The sequence below is a fragment of the Aspergillus karnatakaensis genome (assembly GCF_047715665.1).
Source record: "Aspergillus karnatakaensis strain CBS 102800 unplaced genomic scaffold BJY04scaffold_7, whole genome shotgun sequence".
NCBI classification, from domain to species: Eukaryota; Fungi; Ascomycota; class Eurotiomycetes; order Eurotiales; family Aspergillaceae; genus Aspergillus; species Aspergillus karnatakaensis.
Genome location: NW_027395719.1, coordinates 382,911 through 407,742, shown reverse-complemented (window position 1 = coordinate 407,742; position 24,832 = coordinate 382,911). Strand labels below are relative to the sequence as shown.

Sequence of the window (24,832 nt, the reverse complement as noted above, 5' to 3'; positions counted from 1 at the left end):
CTTTGTTCATATCCTAGGACTAGACTGGCTACCAACCCCAATTGGTAAGACATGTATGATAACTATATATAATCCAGAGAATGAAAGAAACAAGACAAGTCGATAGGGGAATGCCTTGCTTAGCATCCATCTTAAACTAGATTAACTTCAATCAATTGAGCAGAAAAAGAATCAGAATACACGAACCAAGCCAAAGCTGATGAGAAGAGAAAAAAATATAATTAACAATCAGAACGCAATAGAAGACGCCAAGTGTCCTGCTTTCCTAGGTTTTCTCCTAATTTCTCCTATTGTGCTGGCCGAAGTAACTCCGGTGTGCCCCTTTTCCTGTATGAAATGGATGTAGTTTTCCTCCTGCAGTGCATCGCTGTGGAAGTCGGGTTTGGGCCGAGTTGAATCGAATCGAGTCGAATCGAATCGGCACTGGTGTTATGCATCGCATGGTGTACAGGGATCTTTTTAGATAGATTTGCAATCAATCAACGAGCACCTCGCCACCTGTTCGCCGAGAAGCAAGTAAAGACGGAACGAAGAAGACATGTAAAACAAGAAGAGATAAAAAAAAAAGAGCAGTATCCATAAATCATGACATTTTGCACTGGTTCAAGTTGTGGTTGTGGGCGTGCGTCCCATTAGTAAAACAACTAAGCCTGATAATCCTGTATAGTATCCCATTACTCCAAATATCATCGATGTAAATTATCGTGGGGTATCCGTATTTCGAATGCGAGAAGCAGATGCCGTGTTAATGGCAGTATAGACGACCGTGGAAAGTCAACGCTAAATCAGACGCGGCCGATAATATCATCCACGTCCCTCTGATTCACGACGACGCCACCTTCAGAGCAACGAGCCTTTGTACGCAGTTCGGAACACAGATTATCGACATCGATTTCGCCGTTACGGAATTTCTCCATGGATTGGAGACGATCCCTAATAAAAAGGTTAGTATATCTCGGAAAAAGGTTGACATCGGATAGTGCATACCAGATCTTAGTGCAAGACATCATCTGAGTTTTATCTTCTCCAGGGACAACTTCCTCGTCCATCTTATTGTCCATAACTTCAAGAATGTTCTTCTTTGGCTGCGCATGGGTACCAGCCTCGGTAAGGTTGTGGGAAGGACTGCCCAAGTCGGGCAATGGGAAGGCATCGTCAAAGAAGGTATTGAAATCTTGTGATAGGATTGCGTCTTGGGGCTCTCGCCAGTCACCAAAGAGCAGTGGGTCGAACTGTCCGCCATTCTGCTGGGCCAAGAAGTCAAGTCCCGGAACGTTCTCTTCGGTATTGTCGGGCTGCTCAGCTTGACTTGGTGTATTCGTGGCACTCTCGCTCCGGTTCCTCACGGCTGGCACAGGGTTGTTGATGTTGCCGCACGCCATACCAAGCTGCGCACAGAATGAATTTTCATTGTTAATTGTGCAAGCGTGCCCATCGAGTGAATCTTTGTGTTTGTTGTCAGGGGAGTGGGTACTAGGTTCAGGAGAGGTGCCGTTGGACGAGAGAAACTGGTGCGAGTCTGATGAAGACGAGGGGGAATCAGTGTTTGACGTATCGTGGCCTGTGGTCGATTGTCCAAGCCCGTAGGCGGACAAACTTGGGATGTGGTTAAATTGAGATCCGTTGGTTGTAGCAGGAGAGGCAGTAGCGGATTTGTTGGAAACGGCTTCTCTAGGAGAAGCGGAGTGAGAAGCCCTAGATGTATTCGAATTCTGGACTGCAGAGTTTCGAAGAACGCCGGGAATGGCATTTTCATCGTGGATCTTGTTCTGGCTGTTCTTGGCCGTTGGACCTCCGTTGAAGATACGGCCGCCGGGTAGATCGCCAAACTTGGGGAAATCAAACATGAAATCGTTGTTATTGAGACCAGACAAGCGGTTTGCATTGCCTGGATAGGAGTTGATAGCCGACAGCGCATTTCCGTGAGTCACCCAAGAAAGACGTTTGCGGTATTCGCGGAGCTCAACCTGCAGACGCTCGACCTGAGCTTTGAGCAAGCCATTCTCCTGATTGGCATTATCCGAAGCCTGTTGCAGCTCGTCTACCTTGGTTTCCAAATCTTTAAGATGTTTCTCCTTGCGCTCCCTAAATGCCCTTTGCGCAGCTCGATTTTGTGCCTTGCGTTTCTATAACGGCCATCAGCAGGTGTGAATCACGACATACCGTTATCAATACATACCGATGTGGGTTCTGAAGTCAAAGGTTTCCTTCCAGGCTTCTTGGCAGCCTTGTCATCACCCTTATCATCACTCTCTCTTCGCTTCTTTCCAGAAACTTCGCTGTTGCTATCTGATTCCTTCCGCTTATCTCCAACCTCGTAATCTTCTCCGGGAAGATCGCCAATTAGGTTCTCATCGGAGCCAGGAAAATCCCACTCAAGCTCCGGATTGAAGTCAAGGAACGGACTCTCATCGTAGTTTAGGTTTGCAAACTGGTTGTTCGGGCCATCGAATGCGGGAGAGGCACTGAAACTTCCTGAGGATGGTTGAGCGGGAGTACCATTGGAATTCGATCCGGATTTCGGCTTCTGATTGCCGGGTTGCTGTTGTTGAGGGGCTTGCTGCTTGGAGGGGTTGTTGGAGGATAGTGCAGCGAGAAGGAGATCCTGCTCGCCGGGCGAGAGGTAAAGACCATGCTGGTAAAGTGAATTGAAATCGGCCATGGCGACGTGTGACGTATAATATATTTAAAATGGTGTTGTAAGCAGGGACAGAGGAGTACAAGGATGAATCGAATTAGGCCGCCGCGCACGAGTGTCAGGAATATTCAGACGGTCGTCAGGTCGGGCTTCCCGCCCGTTTGCTTGATCGATGGTAATAACCAGGTCAAGGGAGGGGTGCTAAGGCTATCAACAGCAGCAAAGCTGAGATACCCACAAGCTGGTAAAGTTCGGAAAGTAGGTGGTGATCAGGTGAGGGTAGGAAATTGTAGGTGTAAGACAAATGAAGTATTCAGAACCGACAGCGGAGACTTGTCAAATCGATTAACAAGCAGGGAGGATACAATAGATTGTGGTCTCCCAAATTCAAACAAGACAGATAGCAGGATGAAGTCGAAACGAAGCTATCCAGAGAAATTGGCCGGTGGAGAGATAGGTAAGAGAGAGGGGTCAGAAGCAAAAGTGAGGTCAGGAGAAGAAACAGGCGGCGGGCTTAGTGCAGCAGGTTGCAGTCGATGGTTGGTCGAGGCACGGTGAAGCCAACGAAGAGCCACTCTTCTCAGTGACGCTTGATGAGAGAGCCTGAAGGAGCCTGGAGGCGAGGATGAGGAGGAGGAGCAGAGGAGGGGACGGTTGATGCGGTCACGGGGTGTGGCAATCAGAAAGCGGCGGCAGGAATTGAGGCCCCTCATTGGCCACTAGATCCAGGCAGCCAATGGCAGCACAGGATCTCTGCTGCTGCTTTTGCAGAGCAAAAATGGATGGCGGTGCTTAGAAATCAGGCAGGATGTTCGATTCTTTGACTTTCTCGCCCTTCTGTGACTGTGACAGTGTCAGGTCGGTCCCTGAAGAATCTCTCCGGAGTCCGCTGCCACTTTGCGATTCGCTGTGCAGCCTCATGCTCCGTTATCGCTGATGCTTTGATTGCATACGAGCCCATTCTACGCTCGCGCTGTTCTTCTCCTCCCTGCTCCCTGCGCCGGGGACATGCTCAAGAGTCAAGACCAGCCTCTTCGTTCCTTATCGCACTTAATCCCTCGGAGTTACGGAGTAGTTAGGAGGAGCCTGTTACGGTTCACCCACAATCTCAATGGCGCGGCGCCAGTACTACTCCGTACCTAAGTTGGCGGGAAATCTGCTTTGGACGGGGTAACCACGGGAGCCAATTCATTGGCCTCGAGCAATTGTCAATTGCGGATATGCCAAAATCCAACGTGAGAAATTCTGGCCCCCAGTCTGACTCACCAAGCCACCATCGGGGTTTGCATCGGTCGACTCAGAGTCGACTGACACAGCGGCTGCTTGGATCCGTCATGGCGATCCGGATATCACCCCATCCGATGATTCCTGACCAATTCTTGCCATCTGTCGTCATCAATGAGGCGATCTAGAGTCCTCTATCTCAGAGCTGTCCCTTTCGTAGATGAATTGCTGAAGGAAACCACCCTTGAGTTAACTAGCGCACCGACAACTCGTATAATGTCCTGTCTTGGGGTCTCGAATCCTTCGTAAAGTTGGAGACGACAGTGTCTGGATCTCCGGGGATGCGACACTGTACGAGTACTGTGGCGGGCGCTATCATCACGTGATACATCTCCAACCGCGATCTCCAACGGTTTCACAGCCTGACTGAGGCTGTCACGAGCATTCCAAGCGCGCCAGCCCTGCAACCACCCTCAGACCCACTCAGTCTTCACCTCTTGTCTTTCTGCACGTCCCTTCACATTAATACAGCTATAACCATGTCAGACATTGCAACCCTAGAGGCTGAGGTCAAGGAATGGAAGCTTCAGGTAAGACTTCTTTCTCCGTCTTTCCATCCCGACTCAACTAACTCCTGCAGCTTGAAACCGTTCAATCTAGTTTGCAGGTAGACCCAGATAACACGGAATTGCAAAGTCTCAAAACTGAGCTGGAAGGAATCATTAATCTCACTGAAACAACCATCGCCGAAGTAAAAGAAGCCGCTGCCCCCGCACAACTTCCAGCCCCGACTCGATCGAAGGGAAGAGACGACTATGCATCAAAACCAAATCATCGCACCCCGGCGGTCGAGCAAACAGATGAGGTCGCAACTCCAGTTTCATTCTCCGTGAACGAGCATGTGCTCGCTCGCTGGAAATCCGGCGACAACTCCTTCTACCCAGCGCGCATCACCTCCATCACCGGCTCCTCCAGCAACCCCGTCTACATCGTGTCGTTCAAGTCATATGGGACAGTGGAATCTCTAACCGCAAAAGACCTGAAACCCATCTCCAGCAGTGACTCGCGTAAACGCAAGGCTGATGGAAGCCCAGGCAGTTCAAACCATTCCCCAGTACCCCCGCCTCCCAACGCGAGCGTTATTTCGGCAGCCGCAGACATTAACCCAGACTTGGCCACACAAGCACGGAAGGAGCCTAGCAAGGCTACCGACGGTCCTGCTCGCCCTGCCAAAGCGCCGCGGAAGGTCAAAGCCAACAAGGAGCTCGAGGCGGGTAAGAACAAGTGGAAGGATTTCGCCGCCAAGACCAAGTATGGAAAGAAGGAAAGCATGTTCAGGACCGGCGAGGGCGTCAATGCTCGTGGTATGTTTTTTAACAACTGTTCAATGTGCAGTACTGATATACTATAGTCGGTTTCACCGGTTCCGGTCAGGTCATGCGCAAAGATCCTGGTCGCTCGCGGCACGTCTATCAACAGGGCGAAGAGGATAACTATTGAATACTCGGCAGTCTTGTACTAGACTTGCATGATTTACGGCCATACTCTCCCAACTTCACCTCCTGCGATACTAAGTTTCAATCGCTAACCAGATTATTGGTGGCAGATAGTATTCTCAAGGCCGGCCAAACTCGTACATATACCAAGGCGTTTGTGTCAGTGACTACTCAAGCGTGCACATGTGATTGTTACACTTGGACTTTCCCAAAAGACTTCTTGTCCTTTTCATGTACCTAGGGCCCATGTCGCCTGTGTAGAACAGCCAAGTGCAATGGCAAAGCCGAATCCATGTGGATTGTAGAGTGAATGTTCAAATAAGACCCTGCAATGACTCATGTCTAAATTTCAAAATGTCAGTCAATCGATCTAGACTCTGCGTAATAGAATTTATTATGCGTAGATTTCCACCGTGGAGCTGGTTGATGTTGCTCGGCGAATTGACGCAACGCCGAGTGCCACCAGCAACTTCGGTGACACCGCCGAACTTCACCTCACAATCAGCCCAACCCACGTCAGCCCTGCAGCAACAATAGCCTATCTCGGCCAAATCATTGCTCGGCATGATCAATGAATCGCAGACGACAACGCAGAACTCCGGAGTCCCCGGGCGAATCGTTGAAACGCAGAAAGACTGTTGCGTACGTTGTGTCACATCGCTTACAACGAGTCCTTGACTGATGGTGAAATTTATGCACCTAGATGCGAACGATGTCACTCTCATAAAATCAAGTGCTCTGGCGACCAACCCTGCGCCAAGTGCCGCATGGTTGGTTGCCCCAATGAGTGTCAGTATCCGGCACGAGACCGTCAAGTCAAAGTCAGCGAAAGGTGGTACACATTCCTCCCTAGTCTAGACCGTAACTGAACGAACTGCAGTTATCTAGAGCAGATCTGGACCGAAAATCGGCGCCTGAAGGAACAATCAGTGTCGGCGGCCAACACGCCGGAAGGTGCCCCGGGTGACAATCCCGAACCGGGCTTGCCACAGGCAGCGGCAGCGCCAGATGAAGGCAATACGAGCATTCGGAATCCGTTAATCGGTGATCGGGCGTGGTTTCACGCCTACGACCCCTCAGCACCGCCGATTTTCGTAGGCGAGGCAGCATGCACCGCGTTCGCTACTCGCTTTCGTCAATTTTTGACAGGGACCAGTGCGACAGCGCATATTCGGCGGACGCAGTACGTCAAGGAAGAGGTCATTGCGTCTGCGAATGCGGGTGAGATTCAGTGGCCGAGTCTTCAGCAGGCGCGGCTGCTGGTCAAGATTGCTATACGGCAAATCTGCTGCGTATATCATGTGCTCCTTCAGAAATCGACACTGGAGAAGCTGGAGGATATTTATCGGACGGGTGATTTTGAGTGTACCGTAAATCAATGCAAGTTCTTTGCTTTGTTTGCGTTTGGAGAGGCATATTCCATGCGGAGTGAGCCGTCGTCTGGATCGAGGGTACCGGGAACTTCGTATTTTGCTCGTTCTTTGAGCTTGGTGCAGGTGCTTCCGGAGAGGACAAGTATCACGCATCTGGAGACATTGTTGCTTTTGGTATGTTGAACTACTCTGTAAGGAATAATGCTAACCAGCTAGTCTCTATTTTCTTACTATCTGAACCGGCGCCACTCGGCATATGTCTTGATCGGGAGCGCCATGCGCTTGGGTCTGTGCATAGGGCTGAACCACAATATTCCAGAATCGCAGCTTATTGATCCCGTTGAACGCCAGCACCGGGTGCGCATTTGGTGGACTATCTACATATTCGACCGCATGTGGGCGTCGAAGATGGGTTTACCATCTCAGATACTAGACGACGACATCCACCTCGACATGCCGTCACGCATTGCGCCTGCACAAGTATATGAAGAGCAATTCTCCGATGAAGAGTTTCTGAAAGCGAACATAAACCTCGCTCGTATAGTCGGCGAGACAACAGCCAAGGTGTACAGCCGGCGCAAGTACAATGAGACATTTTTACAGCGGGTGCAGAAACTATTGAAGGCGCTGAAGAACTGGGTGGACACGCTTCCCGAGCATCTTCGACTCAACGTAGACGAACCTGAGCTCAACGCGAAGCAAATCACATCTATACACCTTGCGTTCAATCAGGTACAATATCTCCCACTATAAGTTTACCACAGCTAATCAAGCAGTGTGTCATCCTCGCAACCCGCCCAACCCTCCTCCACTTCCTCAAACTCAACGAAACAGACACCCCAAACGCAAGCCCTAATACAATAGCCCAGGAGAGAGAAACAATCTCACAGCCCCTCCTAACCCTAGGTGAAGCCTGTATCCACGCAGCTCGTCACTCTCATTCCGTCATCCTCACAAAGTGGATCAACGGCTCTCTCCCGGTCTTCGGCTACTTCCACGCCCATTACTTATTTTCGTGCTCGCTGGTCCTCGCAATGTCCAGCTTTGCTCCAAATGGTAGTCCTGCAGACCTCGGCGCCTTTGAGACAGGTCTCGAGGTGCTGTCGTCCATGAGTGATAATGGTAATCTTTCGGCGTCGGAGTTCTATCATAACCTCAAGCAGGTCAAGGCGTGCCTTGATCGGTATCGGCAGGTTAAGAGCAACAGTATGAGACGGACTCTTGCCGCTACGGCACCCAACGAAGTAATAGGAAGCAACCTACCAACAAGTTCGGCGCTCCTGCCAACTCTCCCTACCACATCCACAGCAGGGCCAGCTGCAGGATCCATCCCAACGTCTCTACCTGACCTTCTCACCGGATATACCCAGAACTCCAACCCGAATTCAAACCAAGCGCAGAGTCAAAGCCAAGAAGACCCCCTCGCCCGAGATCTCGCAGGCGGTTTCACAACAGCAATGGCGTTCATGGAGCCAACAATGCAGGATTTCCTCGCGCAGTCGGACCTGGACTTGGGTCTCTTGCATCCAGTTGAGACGTTCATGAATGAGGCGGAGAATTTGTATTCGGGGCATGAGTTTGCTTGAGCTTGTGACCATACTTACATTTGCATCAGAGACATATATAACCATAGCTGTATAGATTATCCTATAGTATACACCATCCAAATGAAATCAACGCTTTCTATAATGCTTCTCAATCGAGGGTATAAATCATAACGGGTATCACACACGCAACGCAATGCAACAAAACAAATGCCACTCTCTAAATCCAACCTCAAACAAAACCAAGTCTACACCCTACCTCCCCTCCCTATCTTTTTCAAGTGGAAACCTCCTCTCCACCCACCTTTGCATATCAATCCCATACCGCGCAACAATAACCACAAAGACGCCGCCCGTGAGCGTAAATGCCGCCGCTAGGCAAAAACAACCGGTTAGTTCTCAATGACCAGGAGCAGACATCAGACAAAGACGGATGGCAGCATACAAATAGTAAACGTCCAGCCAACCCCAATGCTATCAATAAGCGGCACAACAAGCGCACTCGCCCCCGCAGCAAAAATATACTGAATGATGTATTTCCCCGAAATGACTTCGGAGCGGTAGGTTGGTAGTGCCTCTACTCAAACATCTACATTAGCCTCGTCCTCATTTCCAAACCAAAACCAAAACGCTAATGACGGAACAACACAAGGTAGGGGGCAAACAAACCAGCAGCATAAGTATTCAACCCATTAAACCCACCCATCAGTCCCACGCCGCCAAAGAATGCCGCCACAATCGGCACGGCCATGCCCCCCTTTTCCTCCTGCAGGGTCCACGCGTAGACCAGTGTTGCGGCGGGTAGGACTCCGAAAAGCATGATGATCCCGCTGTTTAGCCGGTCTTGGGGCAGTCGATACCCGCGGATTGCGATGTATTTCCGTACTGTTGCGTCGGAGAGGCGGCCGCCTAGGAGGCTGCCGAGTAGGAACCCGCCGCCGGGGGCGAGGTAGAAGAGGCCGGAGATTAGGGCGGTGGTTAGATTGAAGCGCGGGTTGAAGATTGTGCGGGCGCTGGAGAGGAGGGCGTAGAGGTATGTTGAGAGGAGGCCGCAGGTTAGGAACTATGGGTTTGGGTTAGCATGGTTGTCTTATAGTGTTTGTGGAAACTTGGAGGGGAGGGGAGCTACCGAGAGTAGAATGTTCGGGTACAGCCAGAGGCGGAAGATCCGGGTTGGGTTAAAGACACTTAGGATATACCGAAGTGTAATCTTCTTCTTTTCTTTTCCATATTCCTTTCCGAGGTCAGAGGTTGAAGAGGCCGGGGATCCTTCCATTTGGATCTCCGGGACGAAGAGCAGAGATAGGATGAGGCCTAGCCCGGCCATCGCGGTTTGCAGCCAGTAGATGTTGCGCCAGCTGGAGTAGGTCACGATTACGCCGCCGATGCAGGGCCCTGTACAAGCATTAGTCTCGGTCTCTTCTCAACATGATCATCAGAAGTGTAGAGAGGGAGGAATGAGTACCAATAGCCGGCCCCGTCACAGTTCCAAGCATGAAAAAGCCCACAGCTGTCCCTCTCACAACCTACACGTTCATATTAGTTCTGTCAATCAAACCCAGCTAAAGGCAAGAAAGAAAAAACATACCGGCTCAAAAATATCCGCCAGCACCGTCTGGCCCGCGACCATAAACCCAGTCCCCGTCAACCCGCCCAGGACCCTAAACGCCACAAACATACCCAGGTTGATACTAAGTGCAGTGCCCACACTAGCACCCACCAGCACTGCAATGGCAATGTTATACGCCATTCGTCTCCCCAAAAGTGTAGTCAGGGGGTTCCAGATCAGACTTGAAAACCCCATGGCGAGCAAGACACCAGCGTTGGTGATATTCAGTGTTTCTGGCGTCGTGTTGAATTCAGTGCTGATCTCCGGTGTTGCAGGGAGGAGAGATGTGCTGCTGAACGTGACGGCGAGGGTCATCCAGGAGACGACGAAGAGAATGATAGATTTGCGCCAGGAGGGGAGGGAGAAGCCTGGTGCTTGACAGTGGCCATGAACGCCATTTTGTGGGGGTGGAGATGCATATAGTGTTGGTGTTGAGGCGGAGTGGGGGCTTGCGGTTAGGCTCCCGGCGCCGTGGAGGTTCTTTTCGGGGTCGGCGTCTACCATTCTGAGAAAACTCCAACGGAATATGTTGGATTCGTAAAGGATGATACCAAGAAGAAGAAAAGAACTGATCAGTTTTATATGGACTGGGCGAATGACAGCGAAATGGCGGATTCTTATCCGAGCTCGGCATGCCCGTCGCTGCGCCGAAGTAAAAGTTGAGCGATTCGGACATGGTACTTGTCTACGCCGAGACTCGGCAGCCTTTGCCGACGATACAACTATGACTCTTATACCAAGGTTATAGACCGAAGTCGAAAGAGATAATTGAAAAAAAAAAAAAAAAGCAATAAACTCATATTTATGTATATGTACTACAACAAATCAATACAGATACAAGCGCATCAGATCTCATCTACAGCAAAAGCATACCGAGACCAGCAATCACGCTGGTCATGAAGTAGGCACCCAACTGCCAGTTGCCAACATACACGGCGGAAGGACGAGGGCCAAAGCCGGCAGCACCGTCAGAGGGTTCGTCGGAGGATGAAGAGCCAGAGTCCGAGTTGGGGTCACCGCCAACACCGCCATCAGGGGTGGTGACGTTGCCAGTGCCGTTCTCGCCAGCCTCATCAAGGAGGCTAGAGCAGCTGTTGCTGCTGTCAGATGCTTCAACAACTTCACCGCGGCCGTCAAAGTCACAGGCTTGGTCGTCGTTCTGGGCCTTGTAGTACTGGGACATGACGAAAGAGAGCTGCTGCTTGGAAGTGCAGACACTGTATGCTCCATAGGTGCCCTTGTACGCATCGGCCTTCTGACCGGCGCAGTATTCGCCATCCTCGAGGCCGCAGAGGTAGTCAAAGATCTCGCCGTACTCCTCCTCATCAACATCATCCTTGATCTTGCAGGTCAGGGTGCTCTCCATGCAGGAGCAGAGCTGGGCGTTGGGGGCAGGAGGAAGGTCGGGGCTGGCTTCCCAGGCCTTGTTGACAGAGGGGCAGGTAGGGATAGCAGTGTTGCTGGGGGTGTAAGAGTTGCTGTTGACACCGGTAGCGGTAACCTTCTTCATCTGGGAGGAGAGGTAGGAGAAGTCGTCCTGAGTCTTGACCTTATCGCCATCAATGCTGACGAGGCCGTAGTCGTTGACCTCCTGGAAGTACATGTAGACGATACCACCGCTCCAGACGTCGTTCATGTCAGGACCGTACAGAACAGGAACATCGGTGAACTTGCGGGGACGGGGGTCAATGCAGCCGTATTCGGAAAAGAAAGCAGGGACAGGGTAGTCCTTGAACTCCTCGGTGCGCGCCTTGTATCCAGAGGTAGCGAAGCTCGACTCACCGCACCACTCATAGATATTGTAACCGAACATGTCGATGCGGCTCTCCTCGTCACCGCAGATCAGGTAGTCCTTCATGTCCTCACGGAGCTCGGCATTGTCGTCAGTGGCGTATCCAACAACCAGAGATTCACGGTAGTTCTTCTTCTTGATGTACGCCTTGGTGTCACGCACGGCGGCCTTGACGAAAGCAATCGAGTTGGTGTTGGTGTTGTTGTTTGCGACCTCATTTCCAGCAAAGAAACCAATAACATTGGTGTAATTGGCGAAAGCATCGACAACGCTGGTGTAGCGGTTGTACAAATCGATGTTCCACTGGGGATCGGCACGGTTGATCGACTCCCCGGGGGAGGAAAGATCGGTGATCAGGTAGATGCCGGCTTCTGCGAGCAGATTCATGCAGCGATCGTGGTTCTTGTCGGGGTTGACGGCATAGGTACGGATGACATTGGTGCGGAGCTGCTTCAGGTAGGGGATGTCACGCTCGCAGTCGGAGTCATCGGCCAGAGGGTCGGTGTAGTGGGCGTTGGACGAAGAAGATCCATTGGCAGCGTACTCCTGCTGGTAAGCGACACCACGGATGAAGAATTCGGTGCCGTTGTTGGAGTAGAAGAATTTGTTGCCCTGATAATGTCAGCACCCCAAGAATGGCGGATATCGTGCGACCGTGGATTACCTTGGTAGTGATGACGGGCAGGTCGGCCGCCAGGGCGCTGCTCGCGAGGGCGGCGCCGGCGAGGGCGAACGAGAACTTCATGATGTGGGATGAATTATGGAGAACGAGTGTCGAGAAGGGATAATCGGTAAATCAGGCGTTGATCACGAAGATCACGACGATGTTAATGTCGACCGGTCCTGTAGAGAGTGCAGGAGGGGATAAGAATAAATAGACAAAGTCAACGAATGACTGACGGCACACTCACGTCGCCGTCTGATGAGATGATGAAGAATGGACAAAAATAAAGAGGCAGGAGCGAAGAGAGAAGAGAAAGGCGAAGGTTGGGATGGGAAAGGAGGTCTTTAACGGTGTGGTGCCTAGCCTATCCCCTCAACTATGGATGAGGCAAATTGAATGAAAAGGGTGTGTATTACCGTTGTCTTACAGAGTTCTCGCTCTGTGCCTGACCCGAGTATTAATAGTCGCTGGGTCCGACCGAGGAGTTCGACTTCCTGTCCCTTGAACCCTTTGTCCCTTAAGGGTCTACAGGGTCAAAACCCTGAGGGTTTACATTTAAAGGCTCTCTCACCGCAATCTGAGATGGAAAACAAAGTTCTGATATCACCATGCGCCTCCTCGTGTATCCGATCACAGCACCAGGTGGCAGGGGATGACAGGCAGAAGCAAAGTCGGATCTCCGGATGCTTCTCGACGTCAGATGCTAAGAATATCTGAAACCTGGCCATGGTAGTCGTGTGTGATTGGTCGATCAACAAAGCCACTGTTACCGATTACTATACATACAGTAAAAACGATGTCCATACGTGTACATTACAAGCGCCGAGGGCTTGGTTTGGTCTTATCTCTCTGCCAATAATTGCTTGTCGTCTCTTGTGTGTGCCAAGCACATGGTGTTGATCGAAGCTTGAGTTGTCTTAATAGGGGAGAGGCCGCAGAGGTCGGATTCTTTCTACTGGAGTAAATTTATTGCAACTTGCAGCAGATGAAGTGGCAGATTGATGGTTTGGGTGGCCACGTTTGACCCTGAATTCCCTTATTGTGCCCCTTCTTATCCACCGGCACAACAAATCCCTTCAACCTTGGGACTGCGCCAGGCAACCTCGGCGTTCTTGAAATTAAATAATGGTTATTTGACATACTAATGCCCGCGATTCTTCCGGTTAGGATCAAGAAGATTTCACTAGGTTACTCCGTAGTACTCGTATTCAGCTCCTAACGCCCCTATCTTAAGACTTAAAGTCTCTTCAAAGCATCGCTGAAGCGCCTGTGACATCAGGCGGGACTGCATAGCCACACTCTGCAGCCAATAGTAAGAGTTAAATGTAGGCCATTAATTCGATGATACGAACCAGCAGTCCAGCAACCAGTAAGACGGAGGAATCTGCGACGAAACAGCAGGGGATGAAGTGCGTCTTCAGGATTCTTGACACGACTGCCAAGAATGGGCAAAGCTTTGCCATGAAGTCTTAGCACGGTCTGCAGCAGCAGATCATCCCAACAATGCAATTGCATACGTACGTACGTAGTCGACATCAAATTAATGCCAAAGTCACTGTGACGCGTTACCACCCTCGTCGCTCGTTGAATTTTCCTTTCCTCTCTTTCTCTCATTCCTCACGTTCTTTTGACCTGTTTTTATAATAGAACTGATTTGCCCTTGCGGAGTATTGCTCCGACGATCTCATTTTTTTCACCGGGAAAGCACCCCTTTTTGATGTCACCGGTTCTGATTCCTCGAGCTCAACCCGACCAGCCTCATCTTCTCTGCACTAACTCCAGGCTGCAACATTTCCAGCATACCCTGCGGCTCAGTCTCTATCAGCCACAGCGTTCATCATCTGGAGCCTCGAATCAGCCTCTGAGTCGCTAGAAGTATGTCTCCATCTGTTTCCTTGTCCAATACTTGGCTTCCTGCCTAGATGCTGTCGCAGTCGACGTGGCGCGGGCTTACCCACTGTGTGGCTCAACTCACCTTCTATACAACGTACAAATACTATGCTCTGATGCTGATCTTCTCTGTAGATTAATCAAATAGTTGAAACAACAGTTAGCAGCATGCGTACGTGGCCCTACTCTTCATCAAGACCTCGCTATTCTGACACGCGGTAGACAAATTCAAGAGTCAAGCCAGGAACCTGGCATGGTATGACCAAGAGGGCGAACCAACGACTCACAACCCTTTCAAGAAGTTTCGCAGAAGTCCGCGACGGACGAACTCAATCCAACTAGAAAGCCGCCTCACGCCCTTCGCCACTGCTGGAGCGGTACCCCCATCAGAAGAAGTGCGACGCAACAAAGAGATGAGAGATGGACTAGGAGGACCAATCCATCCAGACACCTTCCCACCCGGCACAGGGACAACGGTGGGCTCAGGCGCTCGACCTGAGAGTATGGAAAAGTCAGAACCGGAGCCGTCGATGAGCAGCAATGAGCCAATCAATGTTTCAGACCGTGGTACTTCGAATAGTGAAACAGATGGGAAGCCGAGAAAGCGAAAGGGATTTCTAGGGATTGGTGGTCGATCAGAAACGGGAGATCAAGAAGTCTCCGGTCACAAGCGGAAGGATAAACAGAAGTTTACGGCGGTAGGCCAGTTCAAGGCTACTGTTTTGAATTCGTGGATCAATATCCTTCTACTTGCTGTTCCGGCTGGAAGTAGGTCATTCGCCTTTCTTGAAATACACTGCTGACAGTTCAGTTGCGTTGAATTATGTCGATGTCGACCCAGTGGCAGTTTTCGTGGTCAACTTTATTGCTATCGTGTATGTTTCCATTATCGGCTATGTGGACCAGACTGACGAAAACAGCCCTCTAGCAGCTATGCTGAGCTTTGCTACCGAAGAGATCGCATTACGGACAGGCGAGACAATTGGCGGTCTACTCAATGCCACGTTCGGAAACGCAGTCGAATTGATCGTCGCAATCATCGCCCTAGTCGATGACGAGGTGCTCATCGTGCAGACCTCTCTCATCGGCAGTATGCTATCCAACCTTCTCCTAGTCCTCGGAATGTGTTTCTTCTTCGGCGGCGTCAACCGCCTTGAGCAACATTTCAACCCGGTCGTTGCACAGACAGCAGCCAGTCTCCTCTCTCTGGCTGTAGGAAGTCTGATCATTCCCACTGCATTCCATGCCTGGTCCGATGGGGACAAAACCAAGGTAGTGCCGCTCTCTCGAGGCACAAGTGTCATCTTGCTGGTAGTTTACGGATGCTACCTCTTCTTCCAACTCAAATCGCACACGGAGATCTACAATGCCCCTAGCCAGAAGTCCGAGAAGAGACGCCAGAGAGTGGCAGAAGGTGACGCCAGCCGAGGTATTGCGCAGATCGGCCATATGTCTGCGGCTATGGCGGGTTCAAACCAGGTGACGATGCAGAACCCCGATGATGAGCCGGAGGAGCCGCAGCTTAGTATCTGGGTCGCTATTATTACATTGACTATTTCGACTGTGTTTGTCGCCTTGTGCGCTGAGTTCATGGTAACTCCCTCGCAGTCGAGTAACGAAATTCTTCAGCTGACCGGCATAGGTTGACTCCATCGACGCGTTGACAGAGCGTGGCGGTATCTCAAAGACATTCGTCGGCCTAATCCTACTCCCAATTGTAGGCAATGCGGCCGAGCACGCGACAGCCGTGACCGTTGCAATCAAAGATAAGATGGACCTGTCAATCGGTGTTGCAGTAGGCTCGAGTATGCAAATCGCGCTGTTGGTCCTTCCACTCATTGTCGTGATCGGTTGGATCATGGGCAAGGATGATATGGTACGTCATCTGCTTGTAGGGATTCGAAATCAAAGCTAACATACGTAGACTCTTTACTTTGACGCATTCCAAGTTATTCTGCTTTTCGTCTCTGTTCTTTTGGTAGGATCACCCCCATTTTTCGCTTCGTCGAACCCCTGCTAATGACTGCATTGTAGGTCAACTACCTCATAGCCGACGGAAAATCACATTGGCTCGAGGGCGTACAATTGATGATAATGTACTTGATTATAGCTGTCGCTGCGTGGTAAGTTCTTTGCAAAAGCTGGCGGAGATGTGTAGTGCAGGACGAGTGCTAATATATTTCTCATCTCTACCAGGTTCTACCCAAGCAATGAAGGTGATGCTGCCGTGTGAGAGAGATTTTCATGCCCAAGTTTATTTCAATTTTCACCATGTTTACATTCTTTCAAGTGGAGGTCTTTTTATATTTAATATGATTTTTATTTTACATTCATCTACATTATACGTACTCCCGAACCCGGTAACCGGACGGCCCTTAGACACCTACGTAGTACGTAGGTACTAGGTACCTGAACCTCGCCTCTGCCCAGCCCCCAGGCCCCAGCGACCCCAAGACGGACAATCAATAGCCGACTCCAACTCCAACCGTCAACGGAAGAACCTACCTCCTCCAACTCTCCTCTCCAACACCCACCCGTAGTTCGGCCCCTAAAAGCGCGAGTCGCGAACGGCAAGCCCGACTCGTCGGGCTGGCCGCTGGTCACTCCCATCGAGTCATGAATGATGACGATAATAATGACATGACAAAATTCTCTGGGCCAATTCAACAGCAACTACGGAAATCGAGCAATGAAAGTGCAGCATCTCCGCAAGTTCTCCGACGGGGTTTTTGCCCGCAGCCCGAGTGCCACGGTCCACCCACTGCCCAGCGGCCCAGCCAGTCAGTGCAGTGGAGACAACTGGGGAAGGGCAAGAATCAATCGGGTAAATATTCAGGACCCGGACGGAGGGACCTGCAGGCTGATGGTAAGGTGGCTAAAGTACCTATTTTCGGACTTTATTTGGGATTTTGGATCTGGAATTTTTGATTCTGGCAGATTGGGGATATCTCTTATGGATTTTAATTTGGAGGCTGAGCTGGGCTGGGGAATATCAGGCTTCGTGTGTAGCGGTGGTAGGTGCACGGTAGTTATCCGTACCTACGGGATACATTCTTCCGCGGGTATATTCTTGTCTACTATACCCTACGGGAAAGTCGCCTACGGCCGTGAACGACGTGCCGACCAAGTCTTTTGAACCGTTGACTTGAAGGCTGAAAGACACTTTGATGGAGTAAAGGTCGGTCAGAATCAGATAAAATCCTCGAATCATAGCCCGAGTTGAGATGGCCGGGAAAATGGGCGATTTCTCGGCCGGCAATTGTTGGTTGAGTTTGCTCCGTCCAGTAGAGCTCGATGCAACCTAAGTTGAGCTCAGCTGGAGGCTTCTTTAATCCTTTCTTACAGGCGCGTAGGTTGTGGATCCTGTTATATCTTGTCGCTCTGCCAGCCTGTCTAGGTTTGATACGGTGTAGGGTATACTGGGGAAAGGCGGCTATAGGTAGCTAGCTGTACCTAGGTAAGGGTTAGCTTCCACCAAGCACATTTACAAATACATAGCCGGCCCTGGACCATGTAGAAGCGAGGTTATCCCGAAGCTAGGCGAAAGAAAGTGGGTGGGTGGCATTGATCACGAGACGGTCCGGGAATGGAGACGGATCATGGATGGGGTGGATCGTGGAGGGAGGGGAAAGATGGATACCCTCCGAGGAGAGTCTCCGATGAATGACCGGGGTAGGTCGTATGGCTTTGAAGTAAAAGACAAGCTAGTTGCCATCTGGCATCGACCGCTCCGTAGCCCTAGTGAGTTTCGATGTGGGCTGTTCCTGGACTTGCTTCGTCTCTTGATCGCAAGATATCTGAGCACGCAGTAGGGGGCAAGTCTCTTAGCTTCGAGCTGAGATGAAAAGCGAGCAGGGCACGTTGTCGGATGTCATTAAGTAATCGGGATGGCGAAAGTTACTCGTCGGGTACCTAGGAGGTTAGGAGTAGGTAGGAATCCAGGGCGGCAGGGAGTGGCGCCTGTCAAGTTTACCGCGAACTTCGAAGGTCTGACTCTTCCTCGGCGGGAAGTGTAATGATAAGGCTCCGAGATGGGTCATCATGTCAATGGTCTGGGACAGAGTATATGATGCAGCCTTTCTCCAGACACGAATACCTAAGCGCACTGGATCACAGAATTCATTCAAGCGAATCGTGAAAGAAGACAAGGAAGCACAATTCGGCTTCTTGCTTCACGTGCAACGGTCTGCATGCAAGAGGCTCCGAGAGTAAGAACCCTGCATCCATCTCAGTCCTCTGACAAACTTGTTCTGACACGAAACTCTACCCCCGACATAATTGCCATCCTCATTGGACAAATATGCCTGCGGAATATACCGCCGAATATAGGTCAGGTCAGGTCAGGTCGGAGACCAGGCACCTGTTACTTACGTACAATGCAGTCCGGGGTGAGAGGCAAGATCGGAGTCCTGACAATGGCCAGTGCGGAGTGTGCTCAGATTTAGACCCGAGGATTCTCGATTCATCCGCGGCTGACGGTAAATGTGGAAGGATGTTCAACTTCTCGTTACCTGGGCACTGGGGCAGTGGTATGACCGTAGGGGTGGGCGTTGAAGCCGACGTGACATTCGGCTTGGTTGTCCTCGTGGCGAGGGGGTTATCGTTGGGCCCGGGGGTACAGCTGTGCCCCGGATCCAGAAGCACAAATTCCCCCTCATTTGTCCCAACAGTAGTGACATTGTTGCCTGGCAGTTTTCTCCCCGGACTGGGTGGGCGGATATTTAATGGTAAGACACGGGAAGGCTCTGTGAGGGCTGGTACGGGCGCTCTCGAAGAGCCGTCTTCTAATAACGAGCCCGATAAATGACGACGAGAAAAAGAAACAAGAGATTCGGAGATGCAGGGTAGGTTAGGGTCGCATCTGCTACCGGAATCACATTCTCTCGGTCTGGACAGTTCGGACGGATGCAACTTGCAAGTCCTGCGTCTCCCGACCAGGATTCTCTCTTAATACGGGGTAATATAGCGTGCAATAAGATGGAAAACACAAGGGGGCACTTCTTGTGCTTTGATCGCCCAGTCGGTACTGCGTCTAGCCGTGCCGACGAGAATGGCATTGAAGCTGTATTACTCTGAAGAGGCGGTTAAACCTACTATTTTCAGAGCAAATTGTAATTGTTAGTAAATTTCTCGGGGATTCTCCGGGCAAACCCGGCGCTGGCTCCATATCCGTCTTCTCTGCGAGTAGGAATTTGGGAGGTGAGTGTGACGGTGGATGATGGGTGAAATCAGATGGAAGCGCTAGAGAATGGTAATCTGTAAAAGGGCATATTCAAGCACAGAGGCCTATAGCAGCAGTGTTATTACTGGCAGAGATCCTGATCCTGATCCAGGGACAGCGACAAGAAGCATGCAAGAATGTGCGGGGTCAGCAGGGCAGGAACTGTTGGGATTGAGCAGAAGAGGAGAGTCCTCAGTCAAGAGTCAAGAGACAGCCTCGGGACCGGTTAAATGCGCGGGGAACTTCCGTCGCCGGCAATTCTGACTGTGATTTTCTGCCCCCCGATCGGTCACGGTCGGCTTGTGGGTTTTCCACATGGGGGAATTTACCCAGCTTTGCTCCTGGATGAAATCATCTGGGAATCCAAGAAATCTGACGCAGACTCGCAGTTCTTACAGCGGCCTGTCCTGTCGGGCACACTGACAAGGCAATGCCGTGTCGATCGGGAGACCATCCCTGTCCAACCACCAGCCAATCCTCGTATTTTCAACCGGTACGAAAAGGCGAAAAGGATCTGGGATCGACTTCCCCGCGGGGGTGATGCATTGTTGGGCTTGCTCACCGCTGTCAAGAGGTGAAAACTGAAGAGTGATAGGCAGTTGATACTTGATAGTAGATACAGACTCGAGACTGGTGTCCCTGGCTGAATCACGTTGAAAGGTAGGTAGTACCTCCGTAGGAATAATAACAGTGTCGTACCTCCTACTCTTGTCCCTTCCAGTTTGGAAGTTTGGAGTACCTGGACTGGAGAGCTAAACAAGTTATGTAATAATGGGTCAAGTGACGTTCCACACGGCTGCTGGTAACCGGGTTCTTCGGTCCGTTTCGGACTCGCTTCCTCTTGCCCTGGGCGCCATATCGCGGCAGTTTCACTTCTGAACGACCATGAATCTATCTGACGATGCCCCGAAGCAAGAGTGATACTTTCTAGAAGATGAATATTGGATAATAATAATAGTAATATAACAAGGTCACGTATCGGGAGACCAGCTGAGGGCTGAAGGAATCACATTCTCGGCACTCGGAAAGTGGGCTCCACACCACTCGCTCCGGCCGCTCGGTCTGGCTCGCTAACAGCAGCATCCTCACTGGCGTGGTTAGTGTCATCTCCGGACTGTTGCTGTCGGGCCTCTCCGCAATTGCGGATGGGGATGTGGAATGGGGTTCCCTTCCATCATATCCATCTCCATCCCGTTGTTACTTTTTCGCTTCTTTATATTATTATTCTTTCTTCCCCAGCCCTCTTGAGCCCTTTCTCCCCTTTTCTTCCTTCTTCCCTTCCCCTTCCCCTCTCTTCCCCCCTTTTCCTCCACAGCCGACCGACCGTCAACGGTCAGACACTCCAGCCCCGTGCCTGACCTTTGTCACTTCCATCCTCCTGAGTCCTGGCCCTTTCTGCCGGACCGGAGCCCCGACTCTGGGCCTCGACTGACTCGCCTCCCCCACACTCCGCTCTTCTACCAGCCTGATCAGGTATTTCCCTCCATACCTTCTGCTAATTAATTTTACTCTTGCTTTGCCCCGTTATTTCCACACTGTCGCTCTCTTCCTCCCCGTCTTATTTTGTTTTTCCGCCGTCCATTCTTTTCGCTTGTTTGCCCATACCCCTGTCATCCCGCCCCAGCCTTGTACAGTGTCTGAGTGTACACGGGTCAGAAACGGGTCAGAGAGAAAAAGAAAAGAAGAAGAAAAAAAGACCGAATCGGCCCCCATGATCGGCCTTTGTTGCTCTCCTGGTTGCTGTTGATGTGGTACTGACCGTCGGTCGAACAGTCTGTGGCAAGACATCATCGTGCCATCCTCCCTTTACCCCTTGACCCTCACTCCTCTCCCTCATCCGTCATTACTTTTCGGAATCCCGGGGAACCTTACCGGAGAAATACGGCGAATACAAACAATACCGCAGCCTGAGACGGTGACGAGAGCCACACGTGCTGCGATCATTGTCGTCGGCGCTGCATCCGCCCGTGTCTTCGGCCGTTTATCCCTTCGTTCGCTGGAATCGCTTTCCGCTCTGTCCTTCGATCCCGCTCGCTCCTTGCTTCTCTCTCTCTCCGAAACCTCGTTCTTCCCATCGGGTGAGACGGCCATCGCCTGCCGTTCTCAATAACTGCCGGCATCATGCGGTCCAGCATCGCCTGTGCGCGCTGCCGTCGAAGCAAGATCAAATGCGTCAACTCTGGCATCGATACCACCTGTCGCGCGTGCGAATCCTCCGGTCGAGATTGTGTATATCCAACGCCTGCCATCGGCGCCGGTGGCGCCGCCAAACGAGACATTGCCGCTTTGGCTGATGGAGAAGATCGCAATGGAGATTGGGATAGCCCAAAACGACAGCGCTCTCGAAAAGCCATTGGATTGTCTTCCGGCGCAGCCAAAGATGCATCCAAGGGGTCTTTAGATGCACTTGATCCGTCTCTGCTGACCGTTAAGGTTTGGGACACCGTCTTCGACCTGTTCCAGTCGCACTTTGCGACTCTACTACCTTTTCTTCATCCGGCCTCCTTTATGGGCCAAACAAGGCAGCTTTCTGGTAGCCGCAGCTCGCCCTCAGTCACCACTACCTCAAACCCTCAAGAAGCCCCTCGCGATCAGGTTCCAACTCCGGCTGCGTCTAAGGTTGAACCGAACCCGCTCATTCCCCTCGGCGTTCTTGCTCTCACTGCACGCTTCCACCCGCAGCTCGCTGCCTATCATTCCCCCTCTTCCCCGGGAAATCCAACAAATCCCCTTGCGGCTTCTGAATTTTATGCAACGGCGCTTCGCAGCCGGCTGGCCGGCGTGGACGGTGCCAGTCTCGCCGCGCCGGACCTGACCCGTGTGCAGGCTCTGTTAATGCTCGCTTTGCACGAATGGGGTATGTGTCGCGGGAAGAATGCTTGGTTATATGTGGGCATGGCCATTCGCCTGTCCCAGGCGATGGGGCTTCCGTTTGAGCTGGAGAACGATGTCTACTCTCGTGATGTTCCGGCTTTCAAGACCGAAGCGGATATGTTTGGTATCCTGCGCCGCTCCGAGCAAAAGGAGCAGACATCAGATGATGTGATTGCACAAGAGACTAAGCGTCGCACATTTTGGGCTTGTTTCATTTTAGATCGTTGCCTGAGTAGCGGCAAATACCGCCCACGCATGATCCGAGTCAAAGAACTGGGTATTCAACTGCCGAGCGACAATGCCTTTGCCTTTGGCGAGCGAGTTCGGACCTCTCGATTGAGCGATCCAGTCGGGCGCCGTCCGCAAAGCTTCGGTTCGCAGGGCGTGCAGATCCCCAGCATCCGTCAAAGTATCGGTGGGTTTGGTGACGAGAAGTTGATTCCCAACGGCTCAGATAACCGCCCATGGTCGCCGGTTTCGTCGAGACGCAAAGACTCTGCAGAGGATGAGATTGACCGATGGGAGATTGGCGCTGAAGAGTCGGTTCTCAGCCGGGTAATTCGGGTGATCCGTGTCTGGGGTAGTATCGCGAAATGGTCGTGTGCTGGAGGACGACGTACCGAACAATTGCCCCCCTGGCATGCTGATTCGCGCTTCTCCCGCCTTCGAACGCTGCTAGTAGAGTTTCGAGACGGCCTTTCCCGAAACCTGCAGTACTCTCCCCGGAACACTGACACCCACATCATGTACAAAAACAATCTTCCTCCCTACACCATTATGCACGTGGTGTATTTCCTCTCCGTCATCATTCTTCATCGAGCCTATATACCATTCCTTCCCGTGCGCTGCACAGAGCCCGTCGGCCCTCTTGATGAGCCAGTGGACAAGTCCGGAATGCCGGACAGCTTCTGGCGTGATAGTGCTCGCGAGCTCTTCGCAGCCGCCAGGCAATTGATCGACCTAGTGGTAACATGCCAGGAACGAGGTGTCCTTGCTGAAAATCCTCTTGTCGGTTTTGCTATCTATAATGCTTCCTTTGTTGGCGTCTATGCCGCACATTTCCCGCATATGGACCTCGATGGGGCTCTAGCTCCGGTATATAGGAGCGATCCACACTCGCAAGGCCTGGCCCAATCCCGCAAAGCTCTCGATATCCTGCGTGAAATGCGCCCGCGTCTCAAGATGGCGGCAGGCTGGTTCCGTACCCTGAACCGCCTGCACAGCTACTTCTCCAAGGTAAAGCGAGACTTCAGGCGCAATTCGCGCAGGTCTGACATGTTGCCACCGGACGCAATTGATCCCCACAGTAACGGAATTCGCCCAGTTCGTGAGGGCGGCGCTGGCGGTGGGCTAGAAGAGTTCAAACTGCTGGAGAAACTGTTCTTGGAGTTTGGAAGTATCGATGACCAACTTCCCGAGGGCCAAGGCCACGAGGAAGATGGCGACCGAGCAACGAACATTAGCGACGCCGGCAGTAATCACGTTCGGAGCGACCCAGGCGACCTCGGTGATGGCCAATTTGATGGAGCAGCTGGCCGGCGCGAGTCGTGGGTGCCAGTCAATAGCCCAGGCCTCCCTCTTCCGGGCCCCGACGGCGAACGCCGCCCAAGTCTACCACTCCCGTCCAGCCGGTCCTTGCAATCACAATCTCCCTTCTCGCTTCCCTCAATTCAGCATCATCCGGATGGACCGCTGTACAACAGTGCTTCACCGACCCTTCCGTCCTTGGCACCATCAAGCGCGTACGGGGGGCTTCCAACCACATCGGTCCCAGCATCTTCTACTCGCTTGCAACCTCTGAACTCGTGGCTTTCAAGGTCACAGCCTCCACCTCCCGCATCATATTCACAAGCTCTCCCTCCTATTAGTGCTACAGCTCCCGCGCACCACCTTCCAATGCTGCCACCCCCAGGATCTGTCGGACATCCCGGTGCATCCCCTCCCGCCACATTGGATGGGTATGACAGCTACAATAGTCTTTGGGCTACTAGTCTCGGTGGTGACGACGTACTCGCTTTTCTCGAAGGCAGCGAGTACGCGCAGTCGCCTGGCATGCTGCCATCGGAGGTCGGTGTGCCAGCTGGCTGGCTAAGCACGGTGTGGGCGGAATTCACTCGATGACGAATCAAAATTTGAGCCTTTTGTTTCTTTTTGTTCTTGTCTGTGTACTATTATAACCTTGCGTGATGTTTTATGAGTACGACCAGGGTGGAGCGGGGTTTCTGATGGGGTTGGTTTTGTCTGCCACGGACTGGGACTTGAATTTCGATCGGGAAAACGAATGGACGGATTGAAATGGGATTGTTTCGAGCGTGGCGTCTGGTGCTTGTTTGATTTTATTTTCAACTTCCATGTCTTTGCTTCTTTTCGGAGGGGTTTATCGCCCGCTGTTGATTGGGCTCGGTTATCTTGCTTAGGGACTTTTCCTATCGCGCCTCCTTATGTTCTATATCGCACTGCGTGAAATCCAGTGGACTCTTCCTACCCGTTCAGACGAGAATTGGTTT

General features: G+C 51.7%; 8 protein-coding genes across 8 annotated transcripts; 5 read left to right on the top strand and 3 right to left on the bottom strand.

Annotated features, from left to right (window-relative positions):
* Window positions 1-613: 613 nt before the first annotated feature.
* Window positions 614-2,862, bottom strand: yap1 (putative bZIP transcription factor AP-1/Yap1). The gene is made up of 3 exons (XM_073708774.1): window positions 2,180-2,862; window positions 988-2,126; window positions 614-933 (listed from the first exon to the last, which is right to left on the bottom strand). Exons 1-3 carry the CDS (start codon window positions 2,660-2,662, stop codon window positions 786-788), a joined length of 1,770 nt encoding a protein of 589 aa, XP_073575097.1. The 5' UTR covers window positions 2,663-2,862; the 3' UTR covers window positions 614-785.
* A 1,539-nt stretch (window positions 2,863-4,401) lies between these two features.
* BJY04DRAFT_214615 (tudor domain-containing protein) lies at window positions 4,402-5,362 on the top strand (the record flags this gene model as incomplete). The annotated part of the gene is made up of 3 exons (XM_073715265.1): window positions 4,402-4,452; window positions 4,503-5,226; window positions 5,274-5,362. The coding sequence occupies 3 exons, from the start codon at window positions 4,402-4,404 to the stop codon at window positions 5,360-5,362; spliced, it is 864 nt and encodes a 287-aa protein (XP_073575096.1).
* Window positions 5,363-5,723: 361 nt separating this feature from the next.
* BJY04DRAFT_180534 (transcription factor domain-containing protein) lies at window positions 5,724-8,366 on the top strand. The gene is made up of 5 exons (XM_073710078.1): window positions 5,724-6,000; window positions 6,062-6,190; window positions 6,239-6,905; window positions 6,948-7,463; window positions 7,508-8,366. Exons 1-5 carry the CDS (start codon window positions 5,930-5,932, stop codon window positions 8,315-8,317), a joined length of 2,193 nt encoding a protein of 730 aa, XP_073575095.1. The 5' UTR covers window positions 5,724-5,929; the 3' UTR covers window positions 8,318-8,366.
* BJY04DRAFT_180533 (putative MFS transporter) lies at window positions 8,367-10,576 on the bottom strand. Its single transcript, XM_073710077.1, has 6 exons — window positions 9,864-10,576; window positions 9,741-9,801; window positions 9,405-9,670; window positions 8,945-9,338; window positions 8,721-8,852; window positions 8,367-8,649 (listed from the first exon to the last, which is right to left on the bottom strand). The coding sequence occupies exons 1-6, from the start codon at window positions 10,386-10,388 to the stop codon at window positions 8,531-8,533; spliced, it is 1,497 nt and encodes a 498-aa protein (XP_073575094.1). The 5' UTR covers window positions 10,389-10,576; the 3' UTR covers window positions 8,367-8,530.
* Window positions 10,577-10,740: 164 nt separating this feature from the next.
* On the bottom strand, window positions 10,741-12,421 carry BJY04DRAFT_214612 (glycoside hydrolase family 72 protein; the record flags this gene model as incomplete). The annotated part of the gene is made up of 2 exons (XM_073715264.1): window positions 10,741-12,288; window positions 12,341-12,421. The coding sequence occupies 2 exons, from the start codon at window positions 12,419-12,421 to the stop codon at window positions 10,741-10,743; spliced, it is 1,629 nt and encodes a 542-aa protein (XP_073575093.1).
* Window positions 12,422-13,724: 1,303 nt separating this feature from the next.
* On the top strand, window positions 13,725-16,559 carry BJY04DRAFT_180529 (hydrogen/calcium exchanger domain-containing protein). Its single transcript, XM_073710076.1, has 9 exons — window positions 13,725-14,215; window positions 14,366-14,402; window positions 14,453-14,998; window positions 15,042-15,105; window positions 15,151-15,823; window positions 15,873-16,106; window positions 16,155-16,208; window positions 16,265-16,353; window positions 16,427-16,559. The coding sequence occupies exons 2-9, from the start codon at window positions 14,399-14,401 to the stop codon at window positions 16,461-16,463; spliced, it is 1,701 nt and encodes a 566-aa protein (XP_073575092.1). The 5' UTR covers window positions 13,725-14,215; window positions 14,366-14,398; the 3' UTR covers window positions 16,464-16,559.
* A 1,727-nt stretch (window positions 16,560-18,286) lies between these two features.
* Window positions 18,287-19,257, top strand: BJY04DRAFT_145402 (uncharacterized protein). The gene has a single exon (XM_073708772.1). The coding sequence runs from the start codon at window positions 18,531-18,533 to the stop codon at window positions 19,035-19,037; it is 507 nt and encodes a 168-aa protein (XP_073575091.1). The 5' UTR covers window positions 18,287-18,530; the 3' UTR covers window positions 19,038-19,257.
* A 2,121-nt stretch (window positions 19,258-21,378) lies between these two features.
* Window positions 21,379-24,606, top strand: BJY04DRAFT_145397 (putative C6 transcription factor). The gene has a single exon (XM_073708770.1). The coding sequence runs from the start codon at window positions 21,573-21,575 to the stop codon at window positions 24,444-24,446; it is 2,874 nt and encodes a 957-aa protein (XP_073575090.1). The 5' UTR covers window positions 21,379-21,572; the 3' UTR covers window positions 24,447-24,606.
* The last annotated feature ends 226 nt before the right edge of the window (window positions 24,607-24,832 follow it).